Raw genomic sequence first — 21,373 nt, 5'->3', positions numbered from 1 at the left:
TATTAGTGCTACCGGTAGGTTGTATAAACAGCACACTTTGTACTTCACACTAATTTGAACAGTTTGAGGATAAGTAATAGATTTCAAAACGACTTGAATTTGTAGAAGCCAAACATGGGAATGATATAAAACAGTTTGAGACACATACAGCAAAACAATACAGAGTTACAGACGTTGAAACAAAACACTCCCCGTTCTCCCCTACTCGTACATGTTCTCTGCGCTCACTAATATACGGGTGGTGCCTGCAGCAGAGCGCTTTAATCGTGCTCTTTTGTGTGTATACTCCATAAGGCATGTAAATGTGAGGAAGCGTCTTTATCATGTCACATCCATGTTGCCTTTAGTCGCGTTTTGTCTTGAATCTGTTGGAAAGCCGCTGAGCTTCGCGCACGAATCTGACGCTATACCAGCCACAAAGTGCACGGACGATCTCAGAGGATCATATCTACGATTTTGCATGGATTTGTGTTTTGCTCTGCGCTCTTGGCATCACTGCGTAAAAGACTGATCCTATTGCCGAGGGGGGGAAAGGCGCTGGCGCTGCGCCACGATCTGGCAAGTGCGCCTCCCTTCACCGCTGTTTGGCTTATTCATAGTTAGGGGTTTGGGTTTGGCTGTTTTTAAAAAGGCAAGCACTGCTGTGAAGTTGATCAGTCTGCTCAGAAAACTTCCAGAGGGGAAAGTGTTTTGGAATCGGAAAGTCCAGAATTTCAGTGCGCAACCAATTGCGCACAAACTGGACTATTGGAGAATACCTATGTGATTCATTTATTTTATATGTATTTATATGAAAATCCACCGGATTGTTCTTTATCACCTTTTTAAGAGACTATTTTTAATTGAATAATTTTTAAAACACCACAACCAGTGCTTTCACTTTGCATGCGGACTTTTCCTTTGAGTCGAATCTGAGCCAAACGTTCATGCGTTCTCATATCTAGTTTTTTTTTTTTTTTTGTTTTTTTTTTTGCCATCGGACCTCATTCACTTTGACACGAAGTATGGCTCTTCTTGTGCTGGGTACATTTCTGACGGCGTTGTCCATCAGCGGAGGCTCTTATGTGCCGTGCGAGCCGTGCGATCAGAAGGCGCTCTCCATGTGTCCTCCGGTCCCGGTGGGCTGTCAGCTGGTGAAGGAGCCCGGCTGCGGCTGCTGCTTGACTTGCGCTCTGGCGGAGGGGCAGGCATGCGGGGTGTACACCGGTACATGCACGCACGGGCTGCGATGCCTGCCGCGCAACGGTGAGGAGAAGCCGCTTCACGCCCTGCTACACGGCAGGGGAGTGTGTACGAACGAGAAGGGATACAAACCACCGCACCCACCTATTGGTAAGTTAACTGGAAAGCAGTGCGCTTTTGTTGCACGGAGGCATTGTTGCGTTGAGATCGTGTATCTGGTGGGAACTTTGTGGCTTGGGCTGATCCAGTTTTATTGCGTGCGCATGTTTCTGCATGAGCTTTTCTGTTGTGGCCGGTCTGTGCTGCTCACTGCTGTTTTCCATCATATTCCAGCACTGCATATTGTTAGGATTAGTGAAACCTGTTTGTGTTTCATCCAAAGCCAATCATTAACAAACGATTTTCAATGCAATCTTTACGCTGCAAAGGCATTTACAAAAATAGTACCGCGTTTTATGGAAATGTACCATGGTATTAATGTACGTATAATGTAAATAGTCAACCATTCCGTTACCATTGTATTATAATCTGGTACTTCCACATTTGAGTGCTGCGCATTATAAGTATTAGTGTAGATTATTTTATTCAAAGCCAATATCAACAAACACTAGCCTACAACTAAAAGTACCATGTTTTTGGTCATGTACTATGGTACTACCATGTTTTTTGGCATCTACCATAGTATCATTATTGTTTTGGACGTACTTGGAGTTCCAAATAAATGCCATGGTTGGAGTCTCAAATAATGGCATTACTGCCACAGTACTTTTTGTAAGAAATATTGTAAAAACAAAAATCGTACTGAAGCTACTTATGTATATAATGTATGTGCACAGAAATAATTTGTGGCGAAATGTATGAAAAATCTGATTGTGATTAAAAACATTAAACTATAAAAGATAAACTAATATATATATTCTATCTTAACAAAGTTCAAGGCTGCTCTGATGCTGCATTTCATTGGCACAGAAGCAAAGCAGCATCAGACTCACCAGAACTGCATAATTTAGTATGTTGCTCAGAACTGTGTAAAGAGCCACAAGAAAGATGCATAACTCCATACAGTCTTGCTTTGTGCATAGTTAGTGTTTGATTTGGCAGTGGTGCTCTATTGACATTAGTGACTCCTCCATTGTTATGATCACACCTCTCATCATTGTACGGTGTACCCACGTCTCATGATATTCTTGATTGAGATTCTAGGTTGCTCTGAATTTAGGTCTAAAGTCTGTGGGTGGTGTTGAGGGATGGATTACCGTTCAAAGATTAAATCCATGGGAAGGAGGGTAACTGTAGTGTGTCTACAAGCCCTCCTATCTGCAAAAATCGCATGTTTATGAAGAATAACCGTCCACAGCATGCATATTTATTTATATTTATGTATTTGGCAAATGCTTTTATTCAGTGCATTCAAGTCATGCTTTTCCCTGGAATCGAACCCCCAACCTTGGCGTTGTTAGTGCAAAACTCTACCAGTTGAGCTACAGGAACAAAAATGGACTATGTGGTTTCAGAATTATATATTTTAGACAACAGCAATGCATGAAACGGAGACAATTTGCTTTATTCTACAAGACAGCACATATTTCGTAAAACAGATGAGGTTTAATTCAGCCGTGGGTGTTTGTACACAAATACAACCCCCTCACACACAGGTGCACATCAGAAACCCGTTTGTCGCTATCTGAAGTCCTCTGATGAGTGCGGTTGCTGGTTTACCCCTTCTGTGATTGCAGTGGGCACACAGTCGAGCCCTTGTGATTCAGCAAAATGTCTGTGGAGCCGATCTATCAAGAGCTGTTCGTCAAGCATGGGGATGAATTTAGAGGAACGGTTCTAGCCTCCCGTGGTATTCGGTTTCAGCCTGGTTTTACTAGCTGGGCAGGACGGACAGAGAGAGAGAGAGAGAGAGAGAGAGGAGAGGGGTGGGGTGGTGTGTGTGTGTGTGTGTGTGTGTGTGTGTGTGTGTGTGGGGGGGGGGGGGGGGGGGTCAAGCGTCCTTGCCCGCATTAGGATTCAGAGCTTTTTGGCTCGTGTCTTCCTGATCCATTTTTATTCCCCCTCAGTTTCACAGTTATGCAAACATAAAATTGAAATACAAGTTTAAAACGGAATCATTTCTCACTCAAGGAACATAACATGTGAATAGTCTCGTACCTCCATGGCCTTGAATGCTGGCACTCACGATTTAAAGATTGAATGTTTTGAGCCAAGTACAAAAGGTTATGCGTCGCCATTGATGGATTGGCAAATTCTGCAATTGTGTCAATGATCACATGGGAGACTTTCTGTTTTGACATGCCATGTGGATCTTGGATGCAGTTGCCAACAGATATGACTACAGGCTACTTTTCCGTTAAGTCTGTGTTAGCAACGATTGCACACCACGGTCTGAATCTAAGAGCGTGCAAATAAACAAACGTATAGAATCGGGCCAAAAGAAGTTGGCTGTTGTATTCGGTTACTTCTGCATCTCTGATTTATGCGTTTTATTTACCCACCAGAGACGTAGCCATAACTAAACAACGATTACAAGGGAATGGAACGCAGTTGTTCTTCTATTGCCTGTCTGTCATCAAATTTTTATATTATGCCACTGGCCAAACTCACAGAAACGTAGACTTGCTTGTATACGTATACCCATACTGACATTGACAGATATATGGATCGCTTCACTGAAAAGGATCTGAATAGATCTCTTGCACTTTTTGAAAGTGATGCCTAGCTTTTGAAACTTTGTATAATCTGCACATTGGTTACTTTTAACCATTTTTTTTTGTTTTACCATAAGTCTACAGCGCTCGTATATCAAGTGCCCTGTCATCCTTTGCAGAGGTATGCAAGCAGGGAACCTATTTAGCATGCTTGAATGACTTCTTCCAGTAAAGTTTAACAGCAATCTGCCCAGCGTGTATTTGTCATTGGCACCTGGAAAGCTAGTGAGTAACAGCTGTGAAGAAAATCAGCTTGCACAGTAGTCTCGTCTCTGTCAGAAACGTGATTCCCAGGCTGCGACATCCTCACGCTGGGCCCTGCTTAAATAAGAACACATGTTAGGCTGACCAAAACAGTGAACGCACAAAAACAATCTATTTAATCTATGGGTTTACAGCTCACATTTAGAAAATTAAACATACAGAATGTAAGCAGACAGCAGGGCTGTAACCATGTGGTTTAGCAGAAGACGCCGACCTGTTGAAACCTCCTGTCATGTGCTTCGGGGTGGTGGAGGGGGAGCCGCAGTGTCACGTTTCTTTAGGGAAGGAGAACAAAAGGTGCCTAATTTCTTGCCTGCAGCACAGGTTCAGATGTGGTTCCAAAGTGCTGCCTCAAATTTTGTGCCCTGCAGGATTCTTGAGAGGATAGATAAGATACAGCACAAGACAATCGTTACTTTGCTGTAGCTCTGTTACAGTTGTTACATTTGGTTGTTGAGGATCATGGGAAAGGTGATTTGGAGCTTGGACCCAAAATTTTGCTTGCTCAGAATAGCCGATTTATTTGAAAATGATTTGAGAAAGCTCATTCTATGAGTAACACACACTTGTTGTGTGTGCATAGGTCTACATACTACTGTACATATACGTACAGTGTACGTATACATACAGTACATATTATACTGAACGTATAAGTGGGTGAAATTACCCCCAAGTTTGATATTATGTTCATTTATATCACGCTAACACTCTAACTGCTGTGTACTATAATGTGTACTATAGTAGTCTCACATCATATAACACTCCATGCGTACTATTACTTACTAAACGAATACAACGAGTAGTTATGACGCTAAATTCTGAGCCGCAAATGAAGCCAAGGCACTCGAGAGTTGAAGTAAATGTATGCAAAAAGCATTTATTTTATTATACTTTCTTGACTTGTTTGGGACACGTCTCGCGCCGCATTTTCACATTACTGCTTGTTTCTTTGTCGCTCTCATGTGTAAACAATGTAAAGCAGTCCTGTCCACTGATAGTCATGCAAATATATCTACCACAGTTTAAATGGTATAGCAAAATCTCTGGCTGACACAGTTCTACCATCATAACAACCAGTCGTACTTCCTACAGTTTAAAACCTTCAATATATCCTACAATGAATCCTTCTCATGGGCATTTTATGATTTGGGGCTTTTCAGTGTCAGTTAAAAATCTTTTTTTTAAGGCCCATTTTACCTGTAGAAAATCCGAAGGTGTTTTTCCACTTTAAGCCGCACATGAACAATTGCATATCCCCTTTAAATGATTATATAGAAAATGAAGAATAAACAAGTTAATAAATAAAAGATAGTTTAGAAGAGGAAAGATTGATACTCTTGACGGAAAGATGCCTTGAGCTTATAGACAGTATCGCTCTCTTGCCATTGTCTGAGCTAATTGAAATCAGCGACTTCGAGTGATCCACTGATGTCCTGAAGAGCACCTCTTGAGTTCATGTTTCGGAGTGTTGATGACATGAGACACGGTCAGGCGATGAAGAGGTGCGCACATTTGCTTCAGCCTTAAAGGCATCGACAGGTGTCATCACTTTGCATTGTCCTCCTGAATTACAGGGGACTTGTTTGAATAGTAAGTTATATGACGACTTTCTTGGTTGTAACTGATAGCATATTGCAACATGGAAACTTTTATCCCAAAGTGTAGCTTTTAATGTTACTTTGCACTTTGCAATTACCCCGACTTTAACTCGCATTAGTGCACAGTTGCATTTCTTGGTATTCTTTCTGGTAATATAGCATGCTTATCTGCTACAGCGGCCCAAGCATGTTGTGGACACGGTCCAGGCTTTAAATATTTAGCAGTGGAGTCTTGCCAGGGATGCCATGGTTGGTCTGTGACAATGAATGCAAGACAAAGACAAGCCCAGCAGAAGGGCCTGCTTCAAGAACGACTTTCAAAGGAGAGCTAGTCTGAATATTTAACAATAGCAAGACCTAATTCTAACCGTGCATGCTAATAAGAGACTAAAGGACATGGTTTGAGGCCCCTAAGGATTTCAGAAGCACCTTGTATTTGCATTTCTCGGCTTGTTTGGCTGCACATTCTGAAAAAGAAATCAGACTAGGTGACAACGCAGCTCAAACGGGGATCTGCTTTCATCATTAGCCCCCAAGCTGTAAGAAACTGTGGATATTCATGAAGTATAATTGCCCAACGCACATGTAAATTATTAAACAGAGCCCTATCAGATGCATCTCTTTTGGCCAGGCTCGGGTCCCTTTATCTTAATGAAAAGTTTTGCAAGACCAAGAGGAGAGACACCAATACCTCTTGAGCATTCTTTCCAAAGCTCATTTGAATAGACAGGCTACACGTGATACGTCTGGTTTGGCCTGGCTCCAGGATCTTGGCTGTGTGTCAGATGTTAAACACAGACCCGCTAAACCTTTACAAGCTGGGGACCACGAGCATGGAAAAAGTGATTTTGGTCCTCACTCCGAAAAGCCTGCAACTGAAAAGACGAATTTAGTGGTTTACAAACTCTATAGTCATCGCTGATTTCTTAAACGCGATGCTTTTGGACCGTGCGCAAGGAGTAAAGTCACGAAAACAACCGTAAGGAATTGTTTTTGCCAACCCAGTCATCCTGCACCCTCCCTTTTAAGTCTACATTTCTAAGCCATGTAAATCTCCCTCTAGGCAAACTTCCCTATGACATTTCCATGAGGTGATCTCAAATTCGGTGGCTTCGGGAGCCCAAACCTGCGGGGAAATCTGTACAGAAATTTCAGTCTGCCAAGTCATGGGTTGCAGGATTGATTTCAAAGAGAAAGTACCATGCTCTGATTGTAACTTCAGAAGCCAGGAAACCAATTCCTGTAATGACCAGGCACCCGCCCCATGCGTCTCCAGGTCAGACAGACTCTTTCACCACCGGCCCGCTCCAGAACACCCTGCCCCAGTCCGCAGCAATGTGAAGCACTGGAGCTCAGAGGGACTGCGAGGGCAGTTATCTCAGTCATTTCTGCTGGCTGCCTCAGCTGTCTGATAATGCCCTCTTGGCTGTGTGCGCAAAAAAAATACTTGGCACCCCCAACAGCCTTGATGTTCAGGACTGAATCCGTATGTCCATTTCCATTCGGATTGATTCTCGAATGAAGCCACAATCAGATGCGATATCAAAAAAAATACTTATAATACCAATCTATATGCTTTAATAATCGCTTCGTGTTGTGCCTAACACGATCCTTTACTCAAGTATTGAGTACAATGAAATACTCTACCAATGCATAAAACAATTTGCAATTTGAATAAAACAGCTTGGTGTGTTCATATAGAACGTGCAAAAACAGGAGGGCATTAATCAGAATTTAGAATTGCTACATAAATTTGCATCGCATGCTGGCATCAGGTTTAGTCTGAAAGAAAACAATATAATATTCACTAAATTATATAATTAAACCACAACCATAAACAAATACACCTCCTATTTGGTATTGCAAATATGATAAATATTCATTTATTAGTTGATTTTACTGGTTTGGATGACTAAATGTCAATGTAATGTTATCTCCTGATATTGTATGCTTAGCGTTAATGATCTGTTAATCTCCTCTGGATGTACTATGTTTGGCTTCGCTCTGCATCCAAAGTATTTGACTTCAGTGGAAAGACAATTTATAAGTAGAGGCATGTATCCTGTGGAGTTTTACTATCAAGCTATACGTGCTTGAATGACTTGTTCTGCAATATCTCCACATTTCCCCTGGACACATGTTGGACACAGCCTTAGATTCTTGAAGAAGAAGGTTGTGGTTGTCATGGTGTTATGGTTATTGTGACTTCAAAGTTCCTCTCTGAGCTGTTAAGGGTCCTTTGAAAAGCCGTTTCTGTTCTCACTCATGCACATGCGCTACAATGTAATCAAAGGAATTATTCAGCTGTAAAAACAGAAGCGCATTCAATGTTTAGGCAGTACACCTAAGTGAATTTTAGAAAAATCCCATCAAATAGCATTAGAATTTTGAGGATTTTGTTTCAAGTTGTATAGGGTGTGATAGGTTTGGGGGGGATGGTCATCAGCTGTTGATCCTGCCCCCTCCCTCTGTAAACAAATGCATAGGAAACATTTGGTGAAAAAACAGTTGCTTTAATGTTTACACTCTAGACACTCATTAGCAACCAGGATGTGTAAGAAAAAAGTGTTGCTTTGCAACCTAACCTAAAATACAACATATCACAATAGTCGACCAGTTGTCTGACCACCGACTCCATTACACACCACTTTGTCTGTTGTTAGGATGACAAAAAGTTTTGGTAACAATTTATTTTAAGGTGACGTAGTTACTACATGTACTTATTATAGTAATAACTGTAAATTATCCATAATTACAACAAGTAACTAACCCTAAACCAAACCCTAACCATAACTCTATAGTAAGTACATGTAGTTAATTCATATTAATCAGTTCTTATCTGAGTAAGTACAATGCAACTACATCACCTTAAAATAAAATGTAACCAAAGTTTTAAAAGTAAAATTTCTATGTGTCTCAGTGGTCTTACAGCGCTCGTCACTGTCAAAATAACTGAAATGTCCAATCAAGCAAGGTTGGTACTATAATTTGAATGATACCAAATTGTGCGACTTATTAAGGTTTGCTAATGCATTTTTTAGCTGGGCGGATGATAAAGCGAGTGAAAAAATCCCATAGATTTACATCAAAAGACCTCAGAGACGAGAATATAACAGAGAATAATATTGCTACTAAAAACAATAGCAACGCCCCGGCAAGCACTTTAGCATCATGGCTGTGAGTTTTGCACTTGCACTCACATTTTCTTGCAGTAAAAGCCTAGTTAACGCTTATTGTTTGATTCTCTTTGTCTTAGATCGTGAATCAATAGAGCATGATGATACAGTGAAGCCAGACACGACTGAAGACCAGAGTCCTAAAATTCCCCTTAAAATTCCAGATGTAATCAACAGCAAGAAGCATGCTGCCGTGCGCAAGGACAAGAAGAAACAACAGGAGAAGCTTCGCTCAGTGGGGACGATGGATTACTCCCCCCTTCCCATTGACAAGCATGAGCCTGAATTTGTAAGTTGTGTGACGCAGCAGCTGCAGTAAAATGATAGCTAGCCGTAAACACTGAGGTGATGATGTAACTCACAATGTGTTGGTCTGACGCAGGGTCCCTGCAGAAGGAAGCTGGATGGAGTCATTCAAAATATGAAAGACACCTCACGCGTCATGGCTCTTTCCCTCTACCTGCCTAACTGTGACAGGAAGGGCTTCTTCAAGCGCAAGCAGGTAAGACTGTTGTTTCTTTTATTGTATAACATGGATATTTCAATTTAATATGATCGATTTTTTTTATCATTAAAGTCAGTCGATTTTAATGCCGTCAACGGAAATGGTTAGAAACAAACTCACTGCAGAACCACTGCGCGTCTCTCGTCAACCTTTCCTGAATATATCTGTTTTGAACAAATCGGATCATTCAATAAATCAAATGACTCACACAGATAGTCACTGTCACCACCAACTGGTGTATTGGTGTAATTTGCATACAGTCACTGAAAAATCCCTATCACTAAAAAAAATAAATATATATATATCTCATTGTCTCTTGAATACCATGTGATTCTTTTTATTTTTGGGCTACATGAACCCAAACCAAATGATCAGATTATTTAAAGGGTAACTAAACCCCTGGTCAGAGCCTGACTCCACCCACTGGCAATATTTGAAAAATGCTGGAAAAGTGGGTGGAGCCCAGCGGAGATAGAGGGGATGAACGGATACTCTATCCTGATCGTTTTCAATATTTGCAATTCCAACTCCTGACTCGCTACAGTGGTTTTGACGAAACAAGGTTTTTATACTGCCATGGACGTGGTAGCTCGTACCAAAGGGCGTGGTAAGCTGAAACCTGCTTACGTCAGCTCTCACCGCTACCGTCACGAACTACCGCAAACATCCAATAGGAAAATTCAACTGCAGTAGCCACTGTTCAACCTGAAGAGGGCAGCACTCAGACGTTTTTACACCATATATTGTAGAATTAAAACACTTTATACCCAAATGTCAAAAAAGTTACTCGAATCAATGAACAGCATTAATAAAGCCCCAGTCTTACAGATCATTAACTAAAAAAAGTTGGTTTAGTGTTTAGTTACCCTTTAACAAATTTGTAAAATATTCATACATGTGACCATCACCATCCATCAGTTGAATTCTATAATAATGCAGTGATTTGCAACCTAAAATACACCATATCACACCAGTCGTCTAATCAAGTCTATTCGTGAGGTCCACTCGTTTATTTACATTTTCTGCTCTGCTGGGCTACATTATGCACAGCTTCTGCTTGTTGTGAGGGTGATAAAAAGATTTAAAAGTTACAGTTTTTAGGCTGGTCTACCTCAGTGGTCTTACAGTCTTCACCAATTTCAAAATGACTGAGATGGCCAATCAAATCAAAGAAGGAGGGCGTTACGGTTTACAGAACTTAAACTTGAATTGAAGTGAAACGCTTCAGTTTTAGTGGGGAGAAATTGTGAGGTAGAATGTAATTAGTGATGCAAACTACTCAACCTTTTTGTCAAATGTCACCCTTTTAATTCGAAGGAATAGGCTATCATTTACGTGATTCATGTTAATCATACTTGAATATGACGAAAACAAAAACGAAGCCATTTTCGGCATATTATTAAGAGTGAATGCATGCATATATAAAATAATATATAATATTTGTAAAAAGTTCAAACTAAATTTTAGCTCTTTTTTCCCTTAAATCCCCTTTAAGGGATAGTTCACCCACAAATAAAAATTCTGTCATTTATTACTCACCCAACGTTCCAAATCAAAATCTTTGGAAAACTAATGAGCGGCTTAGTCCAAATTTTCTAAAGAGACACGATTGCTTTTTATGATAAACAGATTGAATTTCGGTTTTTATATTTGCATTTAAACATTCATAAGCTCACACATCAGTTGTGGAAAAACGGAAGCTCAAGCATGTTTCACGTTTGACCTGCGAGAACCAATGAGGTTCATTCTCGTGTTACGCAGGACGTTTGAGCTTCTGCAAGAACCAATGAGGTTTGTTCTCGCGCGTCAAGCGAGCTTCTGTTTATTTTCACTGATCAATGTTTATATGTGATTAAAAGCCTAAATTCTATCTGTTCATCATATAAAGCGATCGAGTCTTTTCAGAAAATTTGGACTAAACCACTCAATTCATATGGATAAGTTTTACAATCTCTTTATGAACTTTTTGAAGCGTCTAAGTGGTAGTTGCGTAGCTGTCAATGGAGGGATAGAAAGCTCTCCGATTTCATCAGAAAGATCTTCATTTGTGTTCTGAAGATGAACAAAAGTCTTACGGGTTCAGACCGACATGAGAGTGAGTAATTGATGACAGAATTTTCATTTTTGGGTGAACTAACCCTTTAAATACTTTAATAAATAAGTAAATAATTAAAAAGACCATTACTACTACCCCCATGTTCATACATCTTTACAGCTGTAGCTGTAATGTTTTTTTATTTATTTAAAGTCTACTGAAGAAAATTAGTTAAATAGTTGCGTTCAAAAAAATGTAGTTTCAAAACTAAATCACTCCCATTATAATCAACACAGTCATGTACACTTGAATTGTACACTCGAATTGACTGTCTTTTTCTAATTACATCACACCACAGATATTTTGTGAATGCATGCCGGTCCTAGTTGAGGCATTCTCATTGAGTTGGACTGCTTGCAGTTATATGACCCTTTGTCCCTTGTCCACCCTGCAGTGCAAGCCCTCCCGCGGCCGGAAACGAGGCATCTGCTGGTGCGTGGACAAATATGGCGTGCAGCTGCCCGGCACTGACTACAGCGGCGGTAACATCCAGTGCAAGGATTTGGAGAACAGTAACAACAACGAGTGAGAATCAACCCACCCTGATCACCAGACCTAGGGCCCACCCTCCTTGTCCTGTCCCACCAGTCTACCCGCCAGTCACTTTGAGATTTTGATGCAAAACGACAAAGAAACACAACAGCTATTACAAATATGAACAATCAGACTAAAAAGAAAATGTTAAAGTGAGATAATCCACAGGAATCGTTTTGACTGATCGCTCATCTCTATCTCACTGGACTCAGCCAATCAGAGGAGCCCCCTGCTAGGGCTGAGTCCCGGCAACAACAACAACAAAAAAAATTGTTAAAAATATATACATACAATTATATATTTTTATAGAAGCTGGGGTTTGAGCACCATACTGTTTTGTTTAAAGTTAACATAAAACAAAAAACTACAAAAAAAAAAAAAAGAATATATGGCATGTTGAATATTAACAGGGCTATCTTGGTCTTTTACATCTTTTGTTGTCAAGGTATCAAAGGAGATAGCAGGAACTCTTACTATTTGAAAAAACAAACAAAAAAAAACATTTGTTTTCCAAAAGAAAAAAAAAGGAAAACACGTGTTAGAGATCTGCTGATACAGTCATCTCTATCTGGCTTTTTTGGTCATGTCAGAGCACTTATTCATTGGGAAACCTGCTTGGAAATGTGTAACTTCACCAAGTTCAGTGTATGCGTGTGTGTGTACGAGTGTGCGTTTGCGTGCACACCTGCGTGAGCAATGAAATACGGCGATAGCTTTCAAAAAAGGAATGTTTTTTTTTTTTGTCTTTGTGGCATATCCCTCCCAGAACGTAGTGAAAACAAGGATCCCATTAGACAAATCTGTTTCAGTGGCTCCAGACTTTGTAGCTTACCTAACATGCCAACCGTGCCTATGTAAACAGACGCTGCCACGCAGTTTTACACGGGTGAGCAGAGCAATCCCGAACGAGAAATAAAGTCCACACAGAGAATCAATCGGTGTCCACGCCTAGAAAAGAAAGGGCCACTCTGGAATAGTTTCGTATCAGATATTGTGGCATCTGGGCCGAGTTAAAATCGAGACAGATGCTGTAACCCTTAAACGCTCCCAGCATTTGCGTTTGAACTTTGACGGACGTTCGCCGTGCAGAGCGGTAGTTTCTTTCTGTCTGTAATGTTTTATTATATTACTTTTTTGCGGAATAACTTTTGTTATGTGCTGTTTCCTTTGACTTCATGGAGGTAATGAAAGTCCACTTATGAGCCATGTTCCTCGACCATGTGGTTTCACTGAAAATAGGTGTAACCTTGGTATATTACCTTTAACTCTAGATTATTGAATGTTTTCTTTTTTGTTTTGTTGTCCTTAACAAACAACCACAACGATCTGGTGCTCAGCAAAGGAGTTTTAGCATTATCAATTTGCATATTTCCATCTGACCTGTCACAGTGACAACTTGCTCATTTGAATGCAGGTCGGACCACTTTTTAAGATCCGCCCACTTTGACTGTTCACAAATCGGTAATAGCTCTTTTGGTTAGCATGATGACACATTTCATTTGTATTTCTGTATTTCATCTAACCACAAGGCACGGTGGAAACAGAAGGTGTGTTTCACTACAGTGACGTTCAGTGTGAGTTTCTGTGTGCGAGTCTCAGTGCCTTCCTACATGCAAATACATTTGAATGGTGACGTGAACGTTACACAATAGCCAAGGGGAACGAAACAACCTTTTCATATTGACGAAGGACCTCAATTGCGTTCAAATATTGCATCAGATCAGATACGAAATCCGTTACACTACATTGTATGTCAAGCAGCTATCAGAAATCGCTCCCTGCACCGAGGCTAAGATAGGGAGATCGTAGTCCAGCTAGCGCTAGCTCATTTACTGTTATTTCTCTTACGAATAAGCTGACGATTGATTTGACAGAGACTGCAAATGTGTGTAATTGCTGACGAGAGTATTTTCAATCAAGCTATACATCAAACAGGGATACTCACCAGTCAGCTCTTGAAGAGTAAGTGAAGCCATTCCCTGCCACAATGGGTCCGTCCGGATCTTATTTCAGGGCCCGAATGATCATAGTTTCACTGCTGGGAGGGGGCTGTAAAAGTAGTCACTAATCTATCCAGATCTCAGTCATATAAATAGGCTACCCATCATAACCAGGCCCAGACGGAATCCGCCCGTCTGCATATTCCATATTTCAGACCATGGAGTTGAGAGAACTACGTTCTTATTGGTAGCTGAAAGCACAATCAAATTAGCCAGAGAACGTCGCATAGAATTCCATGCACAAAGATTCCGTGTGGGCCTGGCTGGAATTTTAAATAACCACGGGTTCGCAGAATGCAACCCTTGCATGTCAAAAAAGAATTGCGAATGACAATTGGCTCTCAGATAGGAGGAGGTGGTGGTGAGTGAGAGAAAGAGTGAGTTCAGGGCGTGCGGGTTAACCAGACTTTCGCAGGTGTCTCGAGTACGTCGTGGAGGCGTAGTCGCCGCAGTTATTGCACAATTCGCCTGGTAGGTGTCTTTACCACAGGGCGAAATCAGTAATCAGAGTAATCCAGGTCCTGATCCATGCCGAAAGCCCCCTCCCCCATTTAAAGAAAGCAGCTTGCACTTAATTCCTTACCTTGCCACACGTTTAGTGCCGTCTCAAAGTGAATCTCAGTTCAGGTACAGGAGCAGGAGCAGGCCTCGGACAGATACCCTGCCTGAGTACCTTTGACAGGGGCTTCGCAAGCCCAAGCCTGAGACCCACATCATCATTCAGTGGGTTTACCAGTAATACAACTCTACCAATCACAGTCTATTCTCCATCTACTCTTAATAGACTTTGCGTCTCAGTGATATCCAGGGAGAAGGAGAGCGGGTGAGAGCCTTAAGCGGTGATCTTGTGCTGGGCCTCCCTTCACAACACATACTGCAAAAATCATTAATCAGTATCTCTGTCTTGTTTTCCTGGTAAAATCATCTGAACGACTTTATAAGTAGTTGAATTTACTTGAAAAGCAAAATCATATCTTGAATTGCATTCATAAAACGAACAACTTTTAGGGAAAGAAAAACAAACTAGTGTGGCCAAAAACCAAAATTTGTGTACTCTTATGTTTCAAACCATTTTTACTCACTTTCTTCCGTGGAACACCAAAGGAGAAGTTTAGCATGATGTCCGAGCTGCTCACTTCTATAGTTTGTCAAGCTTCAAAATGAACAAACGAAGCACCATACAAGTCATAGTCAGTTGTACGAGAGCTTTGTGCAAAAAAAAATAGTTGTTAATTTAAAAATCCTGCCTTGAAAATCTTGCTTGACTGCCGTGTTCACCATTCACTTGTTCATAACGCAGCTGCAAATATCTTCTTTTGTGTTCCATTGAAGAAATAACGTTATGAAGGTGATAATTCAAGACATATTCAATGAGAATAAGCATTATTTTATTCCAAAGTGTTGCTTCTCAAGTCAATTGATCTTGTTTTAAAAACGTCTAGATATTTTTTTACTGAAAAACCAGACAAAAATACACATTTTTGCAGTGCTTCACACTTCATAGTACAATTTTTAGATAGACAGTCTCGGAATCTGATAAGCAGGCACGCAACGGCTTTGGTCACGAGTAAAAAAAAAAAAAAAAAGTGTTTATCTGAAAACCCTGAATGTTATAAGACGATGCACTGTGGCTGAAATTAAGTTGTACCTTGTTTCCCCAGGCCGTAGAATCCATCTGGGTGTCATTGTGAGAATGGGAAAGAAATGTCATTAATGTGATTTTGATCCGTTCTGATTTGTAATTAGAGGTAAAAGACTATCGATTGCCAGGACGCAGCATGTTGCTTTTGTGCTTATCTGCTTTCATCAGATTCCGAATCTCCTACTTGGGTAGACAGCAGTGTTCATAACTTACACTACAGTAGAAACGACAGGTTTTCTTTCTCTGAATGCATAACAGTTTTTTTCTTTATTGATTTTTTTTTTTTTTTTTGTGGATGAGAAAAGACTTGATGATTGACCACCTAAATGTGGCTTAAACTGGCATGTGAAAAAGACCCATTAGTGGCTGGAGGACTCTAAAAATGTTCAGCATTTGGAACTCTTATTAAAAACCAATAAAATGAAAAAAAAAAAACTCAAATTATTAAGAAAGTGAATATCACTGTGTAATATTTATTCAACTTGTAATTTATGTACTCTTTTAACCTTTGTCTTTTTTTTTTGTTATGACAAAGCATTTATTTAAATAAAGTTATGTATTCATTTAAGCTTGTGCAATAAATTTATTTGTACATGACAGGAATTTGATCTCGTTTATGAGAACAATTTAAATAAAGTTTTATCACTAGCCATGGCGGTAACCACAGGATTTTTCCAGATGTCACACCATTATCACACACTGCATGCAAATATAAAGGCAACAAACACTGTGACATTTCAATAGCGCAATCTTGATATGATCATAACACTTACCAAGCACATACACTGCTGCTTATAAATCATCATGTTGGCATATGTTAATTTTCCAAGTGCTATATTTTTTACACTGATCGGTCTGCGCAGCGCCACTTCAAGACGAACACACCTATTGTCAATCTTCCATCATCAATGTCATCATGAGAATATAATGCCAGTAACTTTAGCATGATACATTTTCCACATTTTATAATAATATTGAAGTCATCAAAACTACAGCATAAATGGAAGTATGGGAATTATTTAGTAACCAAAATGTTAAACAAATCAAATTGAAATATCAGAGATATTTAGCTACACTCCACACTTCAGGTTATTTTAGCTTCATGAGATGCAGGACGTTTAAACATTATTAAAGGGGTTCACAAATATGCTGTACATTTGAATGAATGCATAACCAGATTATCATTCACCTAGAAATGTAGTTACAAAAAAAAAAATCATCTGAAAAATGATGATTTAGAGATTTTAACAGATGAAACAAACATGATTTCACTGATTAATTCATACGCTTAAAAAACACATTCTTAATATTTTTTCATTTAAACCCATGCTGGCCCAAATTACTTCGATGCTGAGTGCTATACTGTAATCATTAAAATAAAATTATATATATATATATATATATATATATATATACTGTATATAGTGTAGGGGTGTAACGATACCCTCATGCCACGATTCGATACATATCACGATACTGAACTCACGATACGATATTATTGCGATACTCCAAGACATATGGTAAAAGGTTAACAAAAAATGTACGGTTGATTAAAATCCTAAATTTGTTTTTTACATTGTGGGTGTAAATGAACAGGGTTGAACTTGGTGCTGGTAACCCAATGCACAGGACAATGGTGACACCATAATAAAAATATTGATGATTCTGAAGCTGAAAATACAGAATTATTTTAGACGAATATGCTAGCATTCTGTCACTGGCTAGATATATTTAAAATAATATATGACCTTTTTACTGGTAACAACATAAGACATTTGGCATTATCAGGACCCACAAATATTCCCCCATTGCATTATTATACATTATATTTCAACATTATATATAGTAGTTTAATGTAGTACTGACACTAAAACTCTGTAAACTTGAATTTTCTTCTCACACGGATTTTGGGTGAATTATACACAATACATATTGTCACTATATCCACGATACATATTGATGCATTTTTGTATTGCGATACATTGTGACACTATTGTTACACCCCTATATATACAGTATAATACACACACAGAGTCACACCAATCCATCGGGAATCTGTGACACATGCAGATATTGTTCATCTGCTAATTCAATTGTCTTCATTGTTGAACCAGGATTTGGGTGATTAACAGAGGAGCCCAGAGGAACAGAGCGTTACAGGATACAGGTTTATTTTGGGTGAAGACTTGCTGCATTTAAACTCTGCCCAGAGGCAAGGCACCTGGCTTTCCACAGAAGTCAAAGAGATTGCTCAGGAACAAGGAAGTCATTTACCAAGAGCCCCAACATCAAGGGGGGATCTCTGACCGACAGAAAGGAGTCCCAACTTCTCCATTCAAATAAGTGGGGAAACCAACAGTACGGATAGATTATGTGGAGCCATGTTTTATCACAAAGCTCCAGGGCAAGTAAGCACATTTCATGACTGCTTGGACTCGAGCATCAAGCCAAAGAGGCAAAAGTGCCACTGATAAGAGCCTATATTGCAAAACATTGTTGATAAATGGATTAAGTGGGCATTTCTAACATGTTTTCTTGTGAGTTCAGAGCCAAACCTCTAGCAGCGGCGCTGCTTCTATGCAAATGGCTGGCAAAATTACAAAATATGTGGATTTTATTTAAATATATGGTGTGAAATAAGTACTGGATAGTGTTTGGGGTCTAATGAGACTTTAGTCGCCTCAAGGTAATGGCTAATGCAGACATACAGGTGAAGTTCTTCCTGAGATAACTCAGGTTTACGGATTCCAGATGTGATGGATCAGGACTTTGTCCGCAGCGTTTGTAAGAGACAGATCAAGGATGGGGAAACGAAGCAGACCCGGAGAAGGAACACGTGTCGGCGATTTGATTTGTGGGGCAGTGAACATGACAATTACTATAGCCTTCAAAGAAACTGACAACTGCGTTTTAGACTTCAAAGCACTCACGTCCCTTTTATCGCGCAATTAGTTGAACAACTATAGATGGCTGCATCTTATCACAACATGTGGCTCTCCACACCGCTCTTTCGCCTGAGAACACAATGATTAGAGTTTAGCTTTTCATCCTCGGCCGGTCCCTGCGTGAGGCGCACCGCTGCTGTTCGCTCCTGTGATATTTTTGAGATTCACATTCTGCTTTCTGTTTTAAAGAAGGAATGCCAGCACAGATGTGATAAACGCAGATAAACTACACCAGGGGAAGCTTAAGGTGGATCTCTTACCTTACAATCTCTCCGTAGACCAAATAGAACTGAAATCATGTGCCCTGCCAAAGTACATAAGTTTATACAGATAAAATGAAAAGAAGAGATAAAAATAAATAAACATAGAGAGACAATGACCTTGATAATACTCACAGTCATCACAAGGATAATCTGGCCAATGAATTTCCAAACCTTTTCCATTTGCTTGCTTTTACTGAATAAAGCTCTTTAAAAAAATCATTTTACTTACATCAATTTCCAGCTGAAAAAAATATTGTATATCTATATAATTATACATTTAAAAAATCAAAGACATAAAACACTGTAGTAACATCAATTCAATGAATTTCTTGTCTACCATAATAACGTTTTCGAATCATTTTAATTTGTGGTCTAATTCTATAAATACAAATTAATTTTAAATATATATTAAAAAAAATATGATTTCATAGTATTTGGGATGTGCTGGAGTCGACTTTACAGAGTGCTTGACTCTTGCATAGTCAAACCAAGATCTTGACTTCTTTTTCATTCCTTGGCCTTTTCATGCTTGGAAATCACCAATTTAAAATTCCATAATATTATTGAATGCTTTATGACCATGGGAACCCTGAAAAGGTAATCACCACTTAAAAAAAAACAAAAAAACACTTCAGGACGGGCTTATGATTCATGTGCATGGAAAACGTGAACAAGACAACTCAAAACCCAACAAAGAAATCATTAAAAAAAATGAATCATGTGTCTGAAAGATAATACATTTAATCATGCTGGATTTTATTACAAGAATTTAAAACCAATGTCTATTTTTGCATGCATTTATGGCTTTTTCCATTGCAGTTGTACAGAAAACTCAGTTCCATGCACCATTCGCATGACAGTGGACACAAAGAGCATGCTTTGAGTAATGTACGTTATTTAAAACCACCGCATCTCGTGACACACAGGATACTCAATGAAATACAGAAAAAGAAAAACACGTGAGATGCTGGCATGGTACATGGCTTTGGATTTGCTCAAGAAATTCCCCCTGTCATTTGTGTAAGACTCTCCAAATGCAGAGACCGGCTCTGACAGTTTTACACTGCACCAGATGGCAAGCAATCCTTCCCACCGTCACACTGGCTCCAGGCATGGCACAGCATCGAAACGTTCACACAAGTACACACAAACACACACACATACATGAACACTTCCATCCCATTGCAACCGCTCTGGCAAATCAATATGCCCGAAAACCACAGGGATTGGTTTCGCACTGTTTTCAAACTAGGCCAAACTCGAGCTACCGTAAAAATTTACTGTACCACCGGAGGGTTGGCAGCAATCTATTTTGGAAACAAACCAAAACGGAAAACTCGTAACCCGTGTCTCAGCAAATCTATCTGTGAGGCACCAAAATCACACGAGGGGCAGTCTGTAGCGGTAGTTAGCACAATGCTAACTAGTTAAAGTAAATACATGTAAGCTACTACTAAAGGCGAGCGAGATGTGGTAATACTGTGAAAGTTACTGGAGGTTAATGTGTTAATATATCATAAAGACTAAGCTACAAAAGCAAACGCTGGGCTGAACACTGTCTAACACGTCAGGATCAATGCTAAAGCGCAATCGACTTCTATTTCTGGATTGAGCTGTTCAATTCAACTCTCACAGCAAGGGAGATGATGGGAAAGAGAGAGACAGATGGGGAAGAGATAAAATGAGTAAGAGATATGGGTACTAAATGAAAATATAACTTAATCAAGGGACGTTACAGCTGCCGCCCTTTAACAACCCTTAAATGTCGTTCACATTGATAACGATGCCAGTTTCCAGCGACATGACAATAAGGTCACATACAGTGGCACACAAAAGTCTGATGCGAGGCTACATTGACAATGTTTTACATTGACAAGTACCACGTGGATACTTGTTTAATTTGTGATCAGATTTTCAAAAGCTATGGCTATTTACACAGGCCACCAATGACGTCCGAACATGCAGCAGTAGGAACGTCCTGGACAATCATTGATCTGGGGACCTCCAGCAATAAAACCACTGTTCGTGTGAACAGCCTGTTACAGATCACACCTGCTAACAGAGCAATTTAATCCATTAAATCCCACTGCCCCTATCCATTTAGTTTTGATTTGAAAAAAGCTTGGGGTCATTAAGATTTTTTTTTTTTTAAAGAAATATGATACTTTTATTCAGCGAGGATGCATTATATTGATGAAAAGTGACAAGATTTCAATTTTAAATAAATGCATTTTTTGTTTTGTTTGTTTTTACTTTTTATTCATCAAATAAGTCTGAAAAAAACGTATCACGGTTTCCAGAAACATATTAAGCAGCACAACTGTTTTCAACATTGATAATAATGAATGATTATTGAGCAGCAAATCAGCATATTAGAATGATTTCTGAAGGATCATGTGACACTGACGACTGGTGTAATGGCGTAAATAAAAACAAGTAAAATTCAGCTTGTCCA

At 39.6% G+C, this 21,373-nt stretch overlaps 1 protein-coding gene across 2 annotated transcripts; it reads left to right on the top strand.

Annotated features, from left to right (window-relative positions):
- The first annotated feature begins 338 nt into the window (after positions 1 to 338).
- Positions 339 to 12,521, top strand: igfbp5b (insulin-like growth factor binding protein 5b). 2 transcript variants are annotated; one of them, XM_056264002.1, is made up of 4 exons: positions 339 to 1,332; positions 9,099 to 9,223; positions 9,317 to 9,436; positions 11,929 to 12,521. In XM_056264002.1, the coding sequence occupies exons 1-4, from the start codon at positions 1,005 to 1,007 to the stop codon at positions 12,061 to 12,063; spliced, it is 708 nt and encodes a 235-aa protein (XP_056119977.1). In that variant the 5' UTR covers positions 339 to 1,004; the 3' UTR covers positions 12,064 to 12,521. The 2 variants fall into 2 exon arrangements, with proteins under 2 accessions (XP_056119977.1, XP_056119976.1); XM_056264001.1 differs by having other exon boundaries at positions 358 to 1,332; positions 9,015 to 9,223.
- The last annotated feature ends 8,852 nt before the right edge of the window (positions 12,522 to 21,373 follow it).

This window comes from Rhinichthys klamathensis, unplaced genomic scaffold (assembly GCF_029890125.1).
Source record: "Rhinichthys klamathensis goyatoka isolate OS25496 unplaced genomic scaffold, OSU_Roscu_1.1 h1tg000212l_1, whole genome shotgun sequence".
In the NCBI taxonomy this organism is placed as follows: domain Eukaryota; kingdom Metazoa; phylum Chordata; class Actinopteri; order Cypriniformes; family Leuciscidae; genus Rhinichthys; species Rhinichthys klamathensis.
The sequence above is the reverse complement of the archived record's forward strand: the minus strand, read 5'-3'. Positions and strand labels throughout refer to the sequence as shown.